This window comes from Symphodus melops (genome assembly GCF_947650265.1).
Source record: "Symphodus melops genome assembly, chromosome: 1".
NCBI classification, from domain to species: domain Eukaryota; kingdom Metazoa; phylum Chordata; class Actinopteri; order Labriformes; family Labridae; genus Symphodus; species Symphodus melops.
Window position 1 is genome coordinate 11,804,229 of NC_136691.1, and position 18,010 is coordinate 11,822,238.

General features: G+C 38.0%; 1 protein-coding gene and 1 long non-coding RNA gene across 2 annotated transcripts in view; one reads left to right on the top strand and one right to left on the bottom strand.

The window, feature by feature from the left end:
• Positions 1-10,500, top strand: part of LOC306819647 — a 30,997-nt gene extending 20,497 nt beyond the window's left edge. Inside the window, exon 3 of the long non-coding RNA XR_013778587.1 lies at positions 10,148-10,500. This is a non-coding gene — a long non-coding RNA (uncharacterized lncRNA). The remainder of the gene's footprint in view (positions 1-10,147) is intronic.
• blk (BLK proto-oncogene, Src family tyrosine kinase) lies at positions 7,180-14,988 on the bottom strand. The gene is made up of 14 exons (XM_079336907.1): positions 14,954-14,988; positions 13,612-13,698; positions 13,408-13,498; positions 13,233-13,257; positions 12,312-12,405; positions 12,119-12,217; positions 11,907-12,010; positions 11,616-11,765; positions 11,027-11,179; positions 10,758-10,937; positions 10,088-10,164; positions 8,875-9,025; positions 7,857-7,988; positions 7,180-7,771 (listed from the first exon to the last, which is right to left on the bottom strand). Exons 3-14 carry the CDS (start codon positions 13,495-13,497, stop codon positions 7,569-7,571), a joined length of 1,458 nt encoding a protein of 485 aa, XP_079193033.1. The 5' UTR covers position 13,498; positions 13,612-13,698; positions 14,954-14,988; the 3' UTR covers positions 7,180-7,568.
• Between the last annotated feature and the right edge of the window lie 3,022 nt (positions 14,989-18,010).

The following is an 18,010-nucleotide window of genomic DNA, read 5'->3' on the forward strand; positions in this document are numbered from 1 at the left end:
AAGACGGTGCTGAGTTTTCACCATTCTTTGACACGTTTGACAGTATTGGCACATATATAGCTCCTAATTCAATGCAGAGTTGTTTGTTTTTAACATAATTGTGTGATTGCAAAAGAAGCCCCTCTCGCTCAGTTGCGATAGCATTAAGCAGTATATATCCGAGTACTTATTGTTTTGTGTGTAACTGGGGTCGTGATTAAGTAAAGCTCTTTTCAAAAATACACAGTTCACCAGAATGGCTTGAATTATTGCTCTCAGTGTAGGAGCGCCACTTATGACTGATGAATTGTGGGACGCTCAGTCAAAGTTATTATGCACACACCTCTGCAGAATTTCAGAATTGAAACAAACACTTTAAACAGACTGCCACAGAAATGGTGTTGCTCATTATACGGTAAATGTAAGGAACCCATTCATAGTATCTGTCATGTATTTATTGGTTTAATTAATTATGTTAAAGAGTTATTCTTACATTAAACACATAGACAGTGATGCTGTGATAGTGTGTGTGTGTGTGTGTGTGTGTGTGTGTGTGTGTGTGTGTGTGTGTGTGTGTGTGTTTGCCTACATTAAACAATGTCACCTTCACATTATTGGACTGTTGAATTAACGTCAAACAATCTTATATTGGGTAATTGTAGGCATACAGGTGGTAGCCTAAAGAGCTTGTTTAAATGAATACATTTAAAAAGTAAAAGTGCAAAAGACCGCTAAAAGGCATGCAGTGACGAGGGTCACCTTCAAATCTCTTCTGGGTTTTGAACCCAATTTACACCAATTACCTTTCTTTACTTCTCATTCTCCCCCGTAATGCTTCGTCATCACTTCGTTCACTTCGAAAACTTTCTAACCAGATCTCAGGAGGACAGGGTTAAAAATACCTAAAAGAACTTCCCCTGGCTGGAGGACAGACTCAAAATGTTAATTGCTTGGTGTTCAGTGCCCAGTAAAGGAACTTTATATGAAATGAGAAGGGAGGAGGATGGCAGAGATTTAATAAGTGACTGCAGACTGTTTTATGGTTCATTATTGTCCATCCTCTTGATGACTCAGGTGATTAACGTTTTGAAGTCGGAAACAATATGCTGGAGGAGTGTTTTGGCTCGTATCAGTCACTGTTCGGTAAAATGGCATAAATAAACTTTGTGTATGTACCTCCCATTGTTTACTATCTTTGATTACGATACAGAAATTGTCCTCAGGAGTTACACAAATGGCATAAACGTCAAGTTCTTTCTGTGTTTCTCTCTACACTGAAAGTCAATCAATCAAATAAATCAATCAAACCCCTAATCCACTTCATTAATCCAACCAAGGGCAATTGGCTCGAGCCGCTTGTGCATAAAGGTATAAAAACACATTACTACGGACAACAAATTAGCTATGTTAATATGGATAAAATGATTTGTAAACAAACTGGATAACAGTTTAGGGCGATCAGTCCTGACAATGTCATAACTGTCTAATACTCTTGCAGAGGGCATGATTGCTTTTGTATGACAGATACATTTTATATTCTGGTATAACAAAAAGGATTTTCTCATGGCAACCGCCACAATTCACCTGTAATAAAATGTCTAAAAACTTTAAATTGCCGAGGTGCCCTTGGGCAAGATACCAAACCCCTAACCACTCTGGTGTGCTCCCTGTAGCAGCCCCACTCTGACATCTCTCCACTAATGCATGTCCACGTGCCCTGTACACGTGAATGATTCAGGCAATAATCAGTTATTTGGTTTTAGGTACCTTAATGTCCCATCAAAGCCAGAAATAAAACAGGTTCCACTTTATCTCCACTTTAACTGTTCTTGATTTTTATCTTTTTGACATTGAATTTAAAGAAAAAAAGGAGTAAAGAGCATCGTCGACAACATATAGTTGAGCAGATGAACATCCAAGGTCAAAGCCACACATATGAATATTTACTTTGACATTTGCTGCACAAACCACTAGGTGAAGGGAGATGGTGACAGCAGGGATCTTAAAACATGTAGAGGTGGTACTGCATACTGATCACGAATGATCAGCCGTCTTGTTTTTGAGCTAACAAAAGACTCCATGACACTGTTATGTAAGTCTGCAGCTGTAGCCTTGTGTTTTACTGTCCACTGAAAGGTTTTTGTGATTGTATGTGTTACATTTAGCTGAAAGATGGACTCTTGCTCGAAAACTACAATTCACTAATCAGTCAGATTCTTCATTATTCTTTTAAACACATATCTTTGTTGCTCAATGCATCAATGTTGGGATATAAAATCTACAGTACATAATCTTGAATGGTCACTTCTGAGCCAACATTGCATGTAGGCCATCAGTACTTTTTACTGCACTAGAGCACATATAATTAAATTTCCTTGTAGTTACTGGTGCCCTTGACTCATCATTGCGCACAACGGAGGTGTTCAATCACCAGATACATTTGTGAGGGGTCGGGTGAGTGTGTGTGTGGGGGTTGGTTTCTGCTACTCAGGTCTTTAAGGCATCCTGCGGTAAATGAATGGATATAGACTCATATATCAAGAGGAAATATCAATCGAGCAGATGGTTTCTTAAATCCTACCCAATCAACCTGAGCAAAGGAAGCAGGCTTCTGTAAAAAGTGCCCTGTATGCACAATTCTTTTGTATTGGCTTCATCAAAGAAAATTCCATTAGCAAGAAAGGCGTCTGAATAAGACTTGATTTTGGTCAGAAAATAGCGAGTATAATCTTCCTACTGTATAGATCTACATCTACAACTAATGCCAAGAAGGAAGTGCTTTCTTTCTTCTTTTTTTGTATTTATCTTTTTTTTCTTCGGATGGATGAAATTCTTCTTTATTGATCTCAACCTAAAAATGTGGATATATGTTGGGGCTAGAATGCACTAGCAGTAAGAGAGGTGGCTTCTTCTCAAATTGATGAGGAAGTTATCAATTAATTTTTTTGAGCCAATTGACATCTGCAAACATGCACTGTATATGCAACTCTGTGATGGTTATCTTATTATGCAGTGACATTTAGGTACCGTGCTTTAAGAATTAGATACATTTAGATCTCAAGGGAGCAACAATAGAGTTCAGGTAGCGTTCATGTAAAGCGCTGAATCTGACCTTGTGATCAATTGATGATATGATAATAATTTACTTTAGAGAGGAATGTTTGCAATGCCTTTTTTTTAAAAAAGGGGTTAGTTTTTTTTGCAAAGATAACTACAATATTGCAATACATTATAATAATACTGCTTTTAATTATTTTGTCTTAACCAACTCCTGTCAATTTAATGCTGAATTATTTAGCAGCAAGTGTTCCCTGGCCAGTAGGCCTAGCTACCTCTGCTAGCTGCTTGGTGCGTTGCCTTGAAAAAGTGCTGGGACTGATATATATATTCAATATAAGGAGATAAAAGGCCCCAAAAAGTATTGAAAGACTATTTAAAAAAAACGAATTGATTATGTAGGCTATATGAACATTACAGTATAGTTTCCCTCTCCAATAATCCGTCTTTTTTTCTGTTCTTTTTCTTCTTTTTTTCATTTAGCAAAATGTTCTTTACACCTCTTTTGTCACCGTTTCAAGGGCCCTCAGAACCAATGGACCAAACACTTTTGATTGATGGACTCCATTAATCCATTTAATGGACATCAAAGCCCAGAAAAAAAGCATGTTTATAAGGAGCACAATCCAAATTTGCCATTGACAACAGCAACATTATTGTAGGATGAAAGCACATCTCTTTTCATCTGTGGTTATGCTCTTTGTTTTATCATCCCACAGGACAGAGCAGGGTTATACTACAAAATGCTAATGACGTGATGTTGCCTTCTGCACTGATCAGTCATCAATCTGTGTCTGAGCTGCCGTTTCCCGTCATTATCCATGAAAGGCTGCAGTGATGAACAGGAGGAGGGGAGAGGGTGATTAGGCCTGCCAACCTTTACCCCACATGTCTTGTCATCTTGTGTTAACATCATGGCTCACTTAAAGGTGAGGCTGCTTATCAATCATACTAAAGTGTGAGAATTATTAATGGTAGTTAACTTGCTTCATCAGCTGAAAGATTGGTGTTATTGGGATTAATGTTGTGATATAGCTTTAAAAAAAAAGTGAGTCTGCTTCTGCACAGAACAATTGAAGATAAGCCATTTTCCCCTCCCTGATTGAGATAGTAAGCTCAAATGTTGTTTTAATGTCATACTGCTGTGCTGTGTTGGAAATCTTTGGAAATGTAGGGAATTTGAAATTAATTCATTGAAAATGACTCAGTACTGACAGCGCAGTCAAAAGAGCTAGCATAAGTTTGAAACAAATCCATATCCAATGTTACTTTTAGCTAAAACTACAGTTAAAGCTCACGTAGCTGTTTGCTAACGTTTAGATAGCTTGACTAACTTCCCCTTTACCAAGCTCAAACGTGGCTAAGATTTATTTTACTAGATCATATTTTTGTTGGTTAAAATTAATATTTACCAGCTTAAGTTACTGTTTGCAAACAGAGTTACCAAGCTTACATTACCTTGATCTAACATTTGAGTGAACACCGTTGTCTGTCTGTTGTCATCTATTTAACATAGGTCTGACATTATTTTTTTTTAACACCAACTCATTGTAACTGGTAATTGATGTTAATTAGTTAGTTAGTTTTTGTGTCACAGCTAATAGGTGGCCACGTGTTTACTTTGTTACTGTTGTCTGTCTGGAATTCACTAACCTTTCTATTTTGTAGCTGAGCTACTGGAAAGCATTATAATGGTACTGCATAGCTATTTGTTGACCCATCATTATTACATTTACATTTTTCACCTCTACTTTATCTACTAACATTACAGTATCATGAAGATATTACTTTTTTTTTTCTTTGAAGTAAAGCAACTGAGTTTCAAAGGTTTTTTACTTCATGATTTTTTGTGTGTCCAAAGTCAAAACCCCAAATACTAATAAAAGAAATGTGTCACACAGAAATGTAAAGAAAGCTACTTGTAACCTGCAACAAAGCCCAATTAGTTGATGGCAACATAAATCCCACCGCCTGGCAAGGCAAATCATTAAGAACTTTTGGGTGGCAACTGAGATTTTATGGGAGGCCATGGCTATAATTGCTGGTCAGCCCCTGGATCATCTCTTTGAGCCAACTCTGTTTAACAGCATTTAAACTCCCCCCTTACTGTAATAATATTTGAATCATCATCTTTCTTTCACTTTATTATTATTATTTTATTTTTTTTCATTATCAGACATCAAAGTGGATTTCACAAATGGGGGAAGGTTTAAGAACATTTTTCAGTTCCCCTTTCTTGAATGTAATCCAAATGGTATCTTCTGGTCTAATTTGATATAGAGCTCCAGTATTATGCTGTCATTATTGATGGCAGTTTAAAGCAGTACAGCAATAAAAATTGTATGACACTGACCCCTGTAGGATAACAAGAGTATTGTGACTGCTGTCAATGAGCTTTGTTCACCTTTTCAGTCATATCCATTTGAAACTACTTCAGTATTTTTTAACTAACATTTAATGATTTACATTTGATTTTAATTGTCAGCAAAGGCTGATTTCTGAGGATTTTTCATTTCCACATTGAATAATTGAATAAACATCTAAGACACTATAGTGACCAGCTTACATTCCTAAACAATTTGCCCTATGAAACGGTGAGGCCGTCTTTGATGATGACTCAATGAGGTCCTCCATCCTGACTCCTCCGCAGGCCAGGGTGTCTCTGGGCATCACGTACGGTACGTTTGACATGCTCTCTATAGTGTCTTAGATGTTTGCATGCAGTAAATTGAAGTGAAGCTGACTTTTCTAGTATTTGTAAAAATATGGATATCATCTCCTAATTTTGGCAGCCAATGAACACGTGTAAGCCTTTAAATATTCATTTGATACATTTGAATGGAATATGTGATTTTTGGTGGGAAATTGAAGATGCTGTTGTTTCTGTAATCTAATTGTGTGCCATATGGAAACCTGCCAAAATTGATGTCAATCTCTGCTTGTAGAGAAAGCGCTGAGCCCACTGATATAACATCCAATCAATCGCTGTTACTGGCTGTTTTGATGATGTAACAGGAAATATCTGGCAAGTGGTCCATAAACATAAAAAAAAATCCAGTACCTGATCATCACTGTGAGATGTATGGCAGAATATAATTAGTGTAATGAAAAAAAAAATCTCTTCTCAGGAAGTTTTTTTTTCAAACACCCAGATCCAAACACATTTTTATAAGCAGAAAAATAATGTATTTAAACAATCTGCCCCATGGAATTGTGCTAGCTGTGTGGCATTTGAGGAATGCTTACTCACACTTCCTTTTTCCTGTCCACTCAGGAAGTGGCAGGGTTTAACCCCTGACTGTCATGGCCATTTCACTCTTATCTTCCTGATTCTGTCTGGGCCCCCCAGGAGCCATTTAGCTCAAGGATCAAAACCAGAGCAATTTAGTTCAGTCTGTGTCTTTAAAGGCTTCCTGTAGGCTACTGTTGTCTTACAGAATCACATACTGGGGGAGAATTTCACCATGTAAAGTTAGTGCGTTAGGGTTGGGTCAAGTAGTGAACTTGTTAGGTTTGTATTGGACGTCCTGTTTGTACAAACTCTCATTATTCTTTCAATCGGAGTGCCATCTGCATTTTAACGTCTAACTTGTTAACACAAAAAAGCTGTGGAGCAAGAGGCCTTTATGTAAAGCTTTATGTAAAGCTTGCTTATGAGATCTACAATATAAGTAATGCCATATCTCAATATTGTGCCTTGGAAAAAAGACTGATTCAGTACAGCTGTAGGGTATGAATAATGCACTTTGTTATCACCTGCCATGAAATGCAAATTCGACGTTGAATATAAGAAGTTGAGTTTTCGGACATCAAGGACAAAAATGTTGAAAAAACCTCAATGTGTTTTGTGCAGCAAAGTGCTGACACCCATGAAGCCATTAAACTGAAGCTTAAGAATGATTAAGAAGGATTAAGAAAGAATGAATGAAACGCTCTGCTTTTAAAGACAAACCTGATGAACACCTTCAAAGATGATCGGTGTACTTTCCTGTTTTGTCATGTTTTGTCTTGTCAGTCTCAGGTGTAAATGGCAACCATTTTTTATTTAACAAATTAATCTCTGACTTGAAATAATAATAGCCTACGTAAGGTCCTGCACTCAAACTAACTTTAAAGAAGCACAGGCACAAAACAACGTTTTGAGTAATGCAGACATTTATTTACAGAAAAACATTTGTGCATATGTTAATTATTTTTAGGAAGCGCACCTATTCATTCCAGTGAATGTGAATTAGTGCAAAAATATTGTGCATAAAATCTCAGGATGCTTGTTTCTGTACCAAGAAAATGTTACATTACCTCTGTAGACTTCTCTCGGTCCAAAGGCTTTTTAAACGTCATGCTTGCGCTTCGACTGCTGCAGTCATGAATGTCTTCTACATTCCAGAGGATAGGTGTAAAAATGTTTCCATATAAAATATATATTTATAAAAAAAGAGATTAAACAGTTCATAAAGAGGGTATCTTGTTGGTCTTGTGCCTCTTCCATTCAAGGCACATACCGTGCTATCGACAGGAAATGTTTTCTTTATTCACGGCTGCATCTCATATTGTCCCTCCGTGGCGATAAAGAAGTCATTAAGAGTGTTCTGAAGGAATTCAAAAGTCGGCCGGTCCTCAGGCCTCTGCCTCCAGCACATCATCATAATTTCAAAAAGTTCCTCAGGGCATCCATCAGGACATGGCATCCTGTACATCCTGTCCAGACACCTGATCACCTCTGGATTAGTCATCCCTGTTGAGGAGTGCAAAGCAGACAGTGTGAGATTAAGTGTAGTGGGCTTAAGTATGTTTGCTGTCCTTTTTATTTATTTCCATACCTGGGTAGGGGATTCTTCCATAAGTGCATATCTCCGTGAGCAGGATCCCAAAGGACCACACATCGGATTTGATGCTGAAAGTGCCAAAGTTAATGGCCTCTGGAGCTGTCCATTTAATGGGGAATTTTGCACCTAGTATTCAGAGAATGGGCGAGGAAAAAAAAAAAAAAAGAGGTGATGTTATTGAGCTTTGTTACGATGGGTGGTGACTACTGAGAATTTGTGAGTGTGTTGCTATTTGTGTTTGATAATTCCTCTCAACGTGGCGTGATATGACAGCATGAGTCCGGAGGTGAAAGAGATTTGTGTGGCAGATAGGCGTTCCTAGCAACTCTGCACTTATTTTGATATCTGTGGTTGTACCTGTCACTTTCCCAGTAACTGTTTAAAAAAAACACTTCTAAAAGTATCTTCTTTTTTAGTGCCGCTGCTTCAGCAGCAGACAATTCAAATATCACGTAAAAAAGATGCATTTAAAAATGGGCTCTCAATTGTTACTAATGTTTACTGTGGAAATATGTTAGAGATAGTGTTAGAGATGATGTGCCTCTAAAATGAGAAATGATGCGTTCAGGGCCACAGCCTCCTGCATTAAAGTTATTTTTCTGGTTTCTTTTTCCCTTTTTGGAACATATTGGCTATTAGATAAAAGGGTTGTTTTATTGATTGGTATTTTAAGACATAAGATGCCTTATTTTGCCTTGTGCTAGTGCTATATTACTTAGAAAAAAATAATTGTTAATCATTTGCACTTCAGGCATACATCTTTTGTTCCCTTTAATTTAAAGGCACTTTTATAAACGTAATGTTAACTTCCAGGTTGCTAGAAACGAACAATATTGTAGAAAAGTCAATTTTGACTTAATACATTAAGCAGAAAGATATCAGATAAGATTAAGTCTGCAGACATTTAGGGGCAGTTATGGGATTTGTTAGGGGAAGTAAACTATGATTAGTCCTGGCTGCAGCCCTAAAGGCCTGTATTCTCTGGTATGGACGAACACTGCTCATACTGCACCTTCCTGAGCTGTGTATTCTGACTCGATGATCCTTGCCAGGCCAAAGTCTGCTATTTTACAATGCAGCGTCTCATTGACCAGGATGTTGGCCGCACGCAGGTCTCTGTGGATGTAGTTGTTCTTTTCGATGTACGCCATGCCTTCAGCGATCTGCCAGATAAAAAAGGGAAGTAGATTATTGGAAACTGAATCCGAATCTACTAGTTCCTTTTTCTTTTACCATATAAATGAATCCATGAATCAATAGCATTAATTGAAAATGTTCAGACAGACAGTATGGGTTTGTTTCCCCTGTTAATGGGTACAGTTGTTTTGGTGGAGCATATGCAAATGTGAAGCTGCAGTAAGTGTGTAAACTTGTGTTTCCGTGTATGATATCAGCAGCAAAGGGGGTTAAAACCAGGATGTGCCAAATTCTCAGGAAGTGAAAAAAAGCTTCTTTCGGCGGGTGTGTGTGTGTGTGTGTGTGTGTGTGTGTGTGTGTGTGTGTGTGTGTGTAAGTGGGTGGGCGGGTGGGTGGGTGGGGGGGGGGGGGGGGGGGGTGGAGACTTTGGATGGAAAATAACACTACTTCCTGTCCGGATGTTAATAATTGACGTAGGGTTGGGCCTGCTGAGCAAAAGCTCCACCACAGAAACCACACAGCTACTGCTGACAGTTTCCACGTGTCTTCACATTTTTGTCAACCGTGGTGTTAAAGCACATTCCAGCATTAACAGACATACAAAGTGCCACTGAGGAGCAGCTCGTGTGTATAAATAGACTCTGAGGTCTCGTTTAAAGGCCAGTGTGTCCGTTTGTAGCAGAGGATGACATACTCTGTAAACACACATTGTTTGTTGTAAACAAAAGCTTCAGCAGTAAGATATTTGTAAAAGTGCAGAGTGAGGCGAAGGGAACAGAAGTGCCTTCATCTTAAAATGGACAATAGATATAGGAGGATATCATGACAAAATGGGGAATGACTTGCAGGAATGGAACCTCAGGTCAGACTTGAACCTGGCCTGCTAGTTTGGAGGACTACAGTTTGAGTTCATGGGGCGCTAGCTAACAGCTAGGCCATCAGAGCCCCGTCTGCATTCAACTTAGTTCAATGAAAAACCTTAAATGAAGAGAATTGAGTTTTTAATGGGATACACTGTAACATAGAGGTTCGGATTCAGAATATGCAAAGAGGTTATACTGTAAACTTTTTTTAAACAATTTTTTTACCTGCGCTGACATGTCGATTAGTTTATGTAGATTCTGCTTTCTCCCTTCATCTGTTTTAAGAAACTCCAGAAGACATCCTGTAAATAAGAAGTACAACTGTGTCATCACCATAAACCAAAGCAGCTGTCTTTGGAGGCAACACGATTATTTTCATGCGTCTTCAAATTTGTATGAAATGAGAAGTCATGATTTTGTTTTAAAATATATGAAAAACATCTACAGGTAAAACGTATATTAAGAGATGACTTGCGAGGTCACCATTTGTGATTATTTTATTGACCTGAAAGGATGACAAATTCATCATTTATTTTTCACCAAAGATGACAATCATGCTTATTTTAGCTCCTCAAATCGTGATCTTGTCTCCTTCTCTGTGTTCATAATATCACTGTGAATATTATTTGCAGTATTAAGGATTTGATCGGACCAAAAAAAAAAAGAATTGATAACGTCTCTTTTGAACAAAGAATATGATCATTTCTGTTTTTAAATTTTTGACAATTTCTTAATAAAAGAAACTGAAAGTAAAAAAATAAATAAAAAATCACTGCCAAATTTAACAGTCATCCATATTTCCCTTTCTCACAGCCATGTATAGCACTAATTATTGCCTCTTCTTTGAGAGTCTATATTTACCAACAATCTCCGTCCATCACTCTCTGTGTCTTACCATTGATCATGAACTCAGTGACGATGAGAATGGGCTCCCTTGTGACCACGGCGTGGAGGCGCACAAGTCGCTCGTGCTGCAGCTTCTTCATCAGGTTAGCCTCCTGGAGGAAGGCCTCAGGCTCCATCGTTCCCTCCTTTAACGTCTTAACAGCAACTTTCTGTGTGTTCTTGTAAAAACCTAGGTATTTAAACAACGGCCTCATTTAGCGTTCTCTGGTACCCTAAGCATATAAAATGTGGCCAATAGTAGGATTATCTTTCTCTTACCCATCCATACTTCTCCAAACTGCCCGGCCCCAAGTTTCTTCACCATTTTCAGGGTCTCTCTGGGAATCTCCCATTCGTCCTGTGCCCATGGCTGCAGCGGGGCTTTGGGCTTACAGGGAGCGTAGAGCCGCTGACACAAGCCGTCTGATGTCCCTGCACCCAAACAAATGATTTTTCAGAGTACTTACTAAGACATTGCAGGGTTAATGAGTTTTGCTCTTTTAAATCTTATTGTAAGCGGGTTTGTGTATGCTTGTTTGTTAAAACTTGTCTTTTTGGTTTCCGTGCGTTGGCAGCCATGATGTTAGACATTTTGCTGCTTATCTTGTGGTTTTGTCAGAGGAGGGGAAAGACTATCAAGTCTCTCAAACAGGAAATGCATAATGCACCACAGAGGGTCTGACTTCTTCCTCTCAGTCAACATCAGTGCAAATGTAATACAAAACAGGTAACAAATCTGAATAAGGTTGAGTTGTGAAGCATTTGGAGACCCTCACAGAGTCGTAACTTTTTGAAATGATAAATCTGTTTAGATCAAATCAATCAATACAATGTTGAATGTTTAAAATGTGTGCAGTGTTGAGCTTACGGCTGTAGTATTTAACCAGGTCCTGTAGGGATGGGAATGTTTTGGAGGGCGAGATGTAGTAGCCTCCTTTGTCTAGACAGCGGATTTTATAGTGTTTCACCACATCTCCCTGTTCTGATTCATAATCCCTGATTGACAACGAGAAAGACCCTGAAAGGAAAAACAAATAGATATGACAACGCCCTGATACATTTCTGAATGTGCTTCCTCATAAACACGACACAGAAAACTCCGACTTTTTTTTTTTTTTCAGCTGCGATCATAAAGAGGTTCTGTTGGTGCAGTGGTCACCTTTACTGGTCTCGCTCTCTCGGACAAGAAAGGCACCCGCTTTATTTCCAGGGGCTAAAAGCAGCCGCTCAGTTTCCCTCCTACTCAAGTCCTTGAAAAACCACCTGAAGAAAACAAAAAACACGGCTTTGTAAAAAAAAAAAAAAAAAGTACAGTTAATTCAGCAGACTTTCAGTAATGTAGTTTGTAATAAGCATGTAATTTTCTCTCACTTCTCCACCTCCAGTGTATCTGCTCGGGCTATATAGTTACACGGTATGAAGCCTTCGTCACCAGTTTTCAACGACTGAGCCACCCACCATTCACCGTTTCTACAAACATGCCAGATCAATTGTCAGGTTAGAAGCCCTGGGTCATTTGTTGAATACATTGCTGTGCACTTGAGGATAAGACGAGGTTACTTACGCCTGCAAAATCTTCAGTTTGTCGCCCGTTTTGAAAGGTAGATCGCTGTTATTGGTCCCTTTGAAGTCGTGCAGTGCCACAAACACAGCTTCATCTTCGTACATGTAGAGTTAGTCAGAACAGATTGATCACCCATGGTAACAGTTAGAATCAGCGATTGCAGATGTTCAACAGGTGACATTTTGCCATTCCGGCCTTTCAAGTCAATATATCGTCCTCGCCTCAAATTATAAGTTCAAGAATTTCAGTCATTCAAGATAAATTAATTCTATGATATTGCAACTACGAAAGCATTTTTCTCTGTGATTTAAAATGTACAAATTCCTCTGTTACAGGTGCTCAGGAGTTTTGCTTCAAAAAATATAGAAAGCCGCCATATGAAAACACACAAAAAAAAAACATTAAACAATTAGTGCAGGAGAAGTTAAAAAACCCTATATGGGCTTAAATACAGAAAATTTCAGAAAATAAATCAACAACAACCATAAGAGAAAGCAAAAAGAAAACAAAAAAAGAAAGCAATACAAGTGCCATTTTAATAGCACACGGGTACTGTATGCTATAAGTGAGTACTAATGTCACACAGGAGGACACACTAATGTGGTTATATTGTAGTGCACCTCAACAAAAAGCTCTAAAAGCTAGTTTACAAGTTACATCTAAAATCCAAGAACAGCTATGAAAACAGCTTATTTAATCTCTCTCGCACTCATGAAGCTGTTTTGATTGACAGCTCATTGGAAAGGCCAGGATGTCCGCTACATGGCACACCGGGTTTTATAGATATCCTTTGGAGATGCATGTCTCCCACAGAGGACACAATTAAATGACTGGATTCATATTACGCATGACTACATCAAAGAAAACAATATAGATATATTTTTTATAGTGTTTGATGTACGGGTTTAATTCAGTAATTACCGTTATCTAAGTCTCCACTCAGCCCCTAGAGGATGGAACAATATGTATAAGTAATCGATCTGTAAATAACTGTCAATCATTCACGGCTCAATTTGAAATATTCATGTAAGGAATCAAAAGTACACCACTATAGTAAGTTAAACGTATAGTATTTTCCTCTCAGCTGTGTACTTACCTGATTGGAGGGCTTGGAGGAGTAAGCGTTTTGCTTTCCTTTATAGAACTCTTCACTCACTTGTTTCTGGTCACTGCAAACACAGCCCATCCTGCGTGAACAAGTGAAACCTCCTTCAGCCATACTGTTTGTAACCAACAGGAATACTTCATCAAATACCACCAATCATCTTACAGTCAGGGTACGTTTATTCTATAGTCCTACCTGATAAAGCAGATGAGCTTTACTGAAGATGTTTTTAGTCTCCACTCCCCCTGCTGATCGGCCTTCTCTGTGACTTCATGCCCAAATCTAAAACAACAACCAAAAAAAAAACCTTGTAATTTCCATCACTTAAGAACTCTATTCAGTGTTTTATCTTCGTTACAAACAATCTTAAAATGAATTAATCCTCATAGGAGGAAATGTAAAACATATTTCCGTCGTCTATATCAGTATTTGCATTTACAGCTGAGATATAGCTGTAGTGTCAGGGGGAAAAAAATCCATAAATAGCTGATTAGAGAAACGAGCAGAAAAGAAAACTGACCTCTCCCTGTTTAGCATGTTTTTATTTTCTGGTGTATCTTTGCTGCTGCTTCTGAGCGTCTTTCGAGAAAACATTACGAGATGTGTATATTCAAACTACAGGATAGATTTTTAAAAATGAAGAGACCAAAGACGTAAGAGCAGTAGAAAGGCAAGTTAAGCCTACATTACAAATGATGTCAAAGTGAATTTATGAACTTTGCGTATCACTAAAGCTTATGGTGGAGTTTATGGAGTTTATTGTTGATCAAGTGCAATACCTTTACACTGACAGTGTCCTTCACACTCAAAAGCCTTGAAGCATGGGAATTTAGAGTTCAGAGTTTTATATATATATATATATATATATATATGCGACTAATTTTATGCGTTTTGAGGTAATTCAGCTTTTTGCTAGTAGTTTACCAGAAATAAAATATTAAATTGTGGCATAAAATGTTTTAATACAATCTTTGAAGTTTTTCTTTACTTCAAAATATCCTTCGATGTATAATACAAGCTGTGGAGCTCGTACTAAGACTCACCTGTTTCCAGCTGCCTTTTCATCAAACAATATGCTTTTAAACTTTAACTCTGCACTCTAACTTTTACACTTAGTGTATAACTGTATTTATCTTTACATGCTATTTATTTCAATTCATTTTATTGAAATGATTTTAGTTTTATTTTAAAATACAGTAAATTACTGATTTTTTATTTTTTATTTTAAAGTTTCTTTTTTCCCCCGTCGTGATACTTCTGATTTCTTGTGTGAAGCACTTTGAATTAAAATGTGCTATATAAATAAACTTGCCTTACCAATACTATGCTAGTATTTTAGACAACCCTTCTAAGCTTAAGTTTGTCGCAAATCTGTTTACATGAGTAGAAAACTGACAGCTTTAAAGAAAACTATGTTGACTGACCTTTGTCAAATTGGCACTTCATTTTTATATATACATTGTTATTTCAATGATCATTTTGATACAGTGCGAACAATTGTGTCAGTATTGTCATGTTAAATAACAGCAGATAATACCTTGAACTTGTCTCCAAGGCTTGTGTCTTCAGAGGTCCTCCAGATGAAAAATGTTTCAATTTCCTCATTGAGAACTGACAGCTTGTCAGTGTGTCACTCTCACTCGCCCATTGTGTTTCTAAAAGCCGCTCTCTCTCTCTCTCTCTCTCTCTCTCACTCTCTCTCTCTTGCTTTCTTTTTCCACTCTGTAAAGACCACGGTCTCCCCTCTGGGACCACAAACAGTTTACTGTAACAGATAACAGTTTGTCTGTTTATTTTTGTCCCCCTGTTGCCTCTTTGGCAGATTTTCTAAAAACAGTACAAAGAAAATCTCAAATGCTTGTGAAGCCTCAATAAGTAAACTTTACTCAATGAGGGATAAAAGTTGGGAAGTGCAACTCTTTCTAGATTTGTATGCTAAACGAGGACAGGTTTATTGCTCAAATAAAAAAAAGATTAATGTTAAAATGTTACTGCAATGTCACAAAAATTTCTCAAGTCACAATCAAATGAGATCCATAGTGGCATAGTGAGAGTGAGAGAGTGTGTGCAAAATGATTACACGACAGTGTGAAAAATATCCCTTCTAAAATAAAGAAAGTATTATCTTCTCTTTCCAGGGTTAATTTTAAGTGCTTGAGTATTGGGTACTCATGCTAAAGCGTTTGGTTTTCATGACACAATTCTCAGTTCCTCTTGTGGTGTACAACACAGCTAAGTTGATGTATCAGTATACAATTCAACAAAGCAACACAACCAAGTGTGGAACACATTTACTGTTTGCAGTACACATTTTTACCACAAGATGGACCTCTGAGCTGGTTAGAAATCAGATTTCGAGCTCTATCTCTGTAGATAGATAGATAGATAGATAGATAGATAGATAGATAGATAGACAGATAGATCCTTTTAACCATCCTTTTACGTTTAATACTGGCAGGTAAATATATTACTGTAAAACACAGCTACTGTAGGCCTGCTTTTTTTCTTTTTCTTCTTGTGCTCCCTTTAAAATATAAAATAAATATCTCAAATAAATATTTTTTTATATTTGTCTAAATGCTATTTAAACAAATGCATTATTATATAGATGCAACGGATAATACAGTATTTGCTGTAATCACACAATTTGCCAAGGTGTGTGTTTTAGGTATATGTTCTTTTCTTATTCAGCTAACATTACAATTGTATCAGGCATGTATTGAAGGTCTTTGAAGTGATTTTGTATTCACCTCGAATTTACTTTCTATAGCTGAGGTTAGTTGTCCTGTGGCCTGCTTGCTGCTGTTCCATGTCAACACTAGAGGGCATAGAAAGGCACGTTTTAAACCTGTTTCTCCTCATGTGGGTCCATTTGAAGATACTGTCAGCCTTTCCCTAAATACATGACTTAAGATAACCCTTACATTGAAATGATTCAGCTGAGTGTTGAACTTTCGGGGCTTTCTGTTGCGTAATGCTTGTATATCTGTAACTGGTGCAGAGGGGCATTGTGCGGATGTGAATACAGATGCAAAGTCAGTCACATTGAAAGAAAAAAAAAAAATGCATGCTGATGTGCGGTCAATCTATCAAAGTGTAACAATGCTCTGGTTTTTCACACCATACACTACAGTTAACCAGCTCTTTCCTATTCTCACCGCACAATGCGCTGAGGAGGGAGTTCACCTCTCTTCTTCAGCGATGGGAACCATGAACAAAAAACAATGTGTACTTGAGTTACCTAGCATTTATTGTCACCCTTTTGTTTCTAGGCTGCATGATAACTTATGATTAAATATTATTAAAAAGGATTTGAAAAAAAAAAAAAAAAAAAAAATCTTGTAAGGAAGGTATCATTCAGAGTGTGATGTAGGCAGTGAACAATAAATCTTACAGCACCGGAAGTGTTTGTTTCCTATGGGGGGCTTTATACAACACGCAACGTGGGGATATTACTCTCTGGGCAACACTTCACAGGTTTTTGTTTGGACCACCTGTGCTGTGTGTGGGGACTGTGCTGTATTTCTCTGAACGAGCAACCACACTTCACAGACACTAACACACACAAACACACACAGAGGCTGCAGGTGCACAGTGAGTGTTATTGAGTGCGTCCTGGTTACTAACTGCTGTTTCTCTTTATACTCCCCTTCTCCTGGTTTTCCATCAGCCTCTTGTTTTCTTCCCAGGGCCTCGGCGGATGCTTGTGTACAGCTCTGTTGGGGTCCCCAGACATTGCATCCTGCCTGCATGAGGGTCATAAGTGGCCCCACAGGATAACCTGAACAACGGTGGGAAAGACCAGGAGCGTGGGTCTAATCCTGTTAAGAAACCCAGTCCTGACCACCACTGTGCTAAAAAGCATACATGCTGCCAAAGAGCGCTTTGAACTTTCTTCATCAATCTGGGTGTTCAAAATGTCTCATTACGTGCTAATGTGTGCTTTTGATTAAAATTGTGAATTCATTATTTGAAATCAAATTACAAATATAGTAGAGACATAAATGTGTACCGTCAAACACAACAAATCTCTGATGTGATGAGGTAGCACAGGCACAAATTAAAACACAGACACACACGTTCCTCAATTTTTGATTCCCCCAACCCCTCCCCTTCATCACAAGAGGACCCTGTATAGCTTCCTGTCCGTGTGGGAACCATTTCTGTCCTTTGTCACACATGGATTGAGAGAAGGACTTGCTTCTGGATTAGCATTAAAAGACAAAGTGACTGTCAATAAACAAGGAACAATTGAACTCTCCAATTCATTCAGCGAGCACTGCTGCCGGTCCCTGAGATGTTCATATGTTTTATGAGCTTCTTTTCCTCAACACAGCAGACTTCAAACACGCCTTGAAATGAATTACTGTATGCGAACACAGTGTTGTTGTTTTGGAGTGCCTGTTTTCATTTATATGTATTTCATTACAAACAAAGATGACAACTCCATAATCAATCATAGTTTTGATCGATAACAATGTTATTTTGAGTAACACAAAATTGCAGTAAAAAGGATTCCTGCAGTTGGTTGTAAAGAAATGTATCTCAGAGCAATGTTATGCAGCTGTTCCAGGGGCAAGTTGCAATGAGGTAA

What these genes read in the sequence shown, in the direction of transcription:
- blk (XM_079336907.1), bottom strand. Translation starts at nt 13,497, where the DNA reads ATGGGCTGTGTTTGCAGTGACCAGAAACAAGTGAGTGAAGAGTTCTAT. An exon ending in CCTGGTTAAATACTACAGCC is followed by an intron (nt 11,180 to 11,615) that starts GTAAGCTCAACA and finishes GTTTGGGTGCAG; the next exon opens with GGACATCAGACGGCTTGTGT. An exon ending in GTTTGGAGAAGTATGGATGG is followed by an intron (nt 10,938 to 11,026) that starts GTAAGAGAAAGA and finishes TTAAATACCTAG; the next exon opens with GTTTTTACAAGAACACACAG.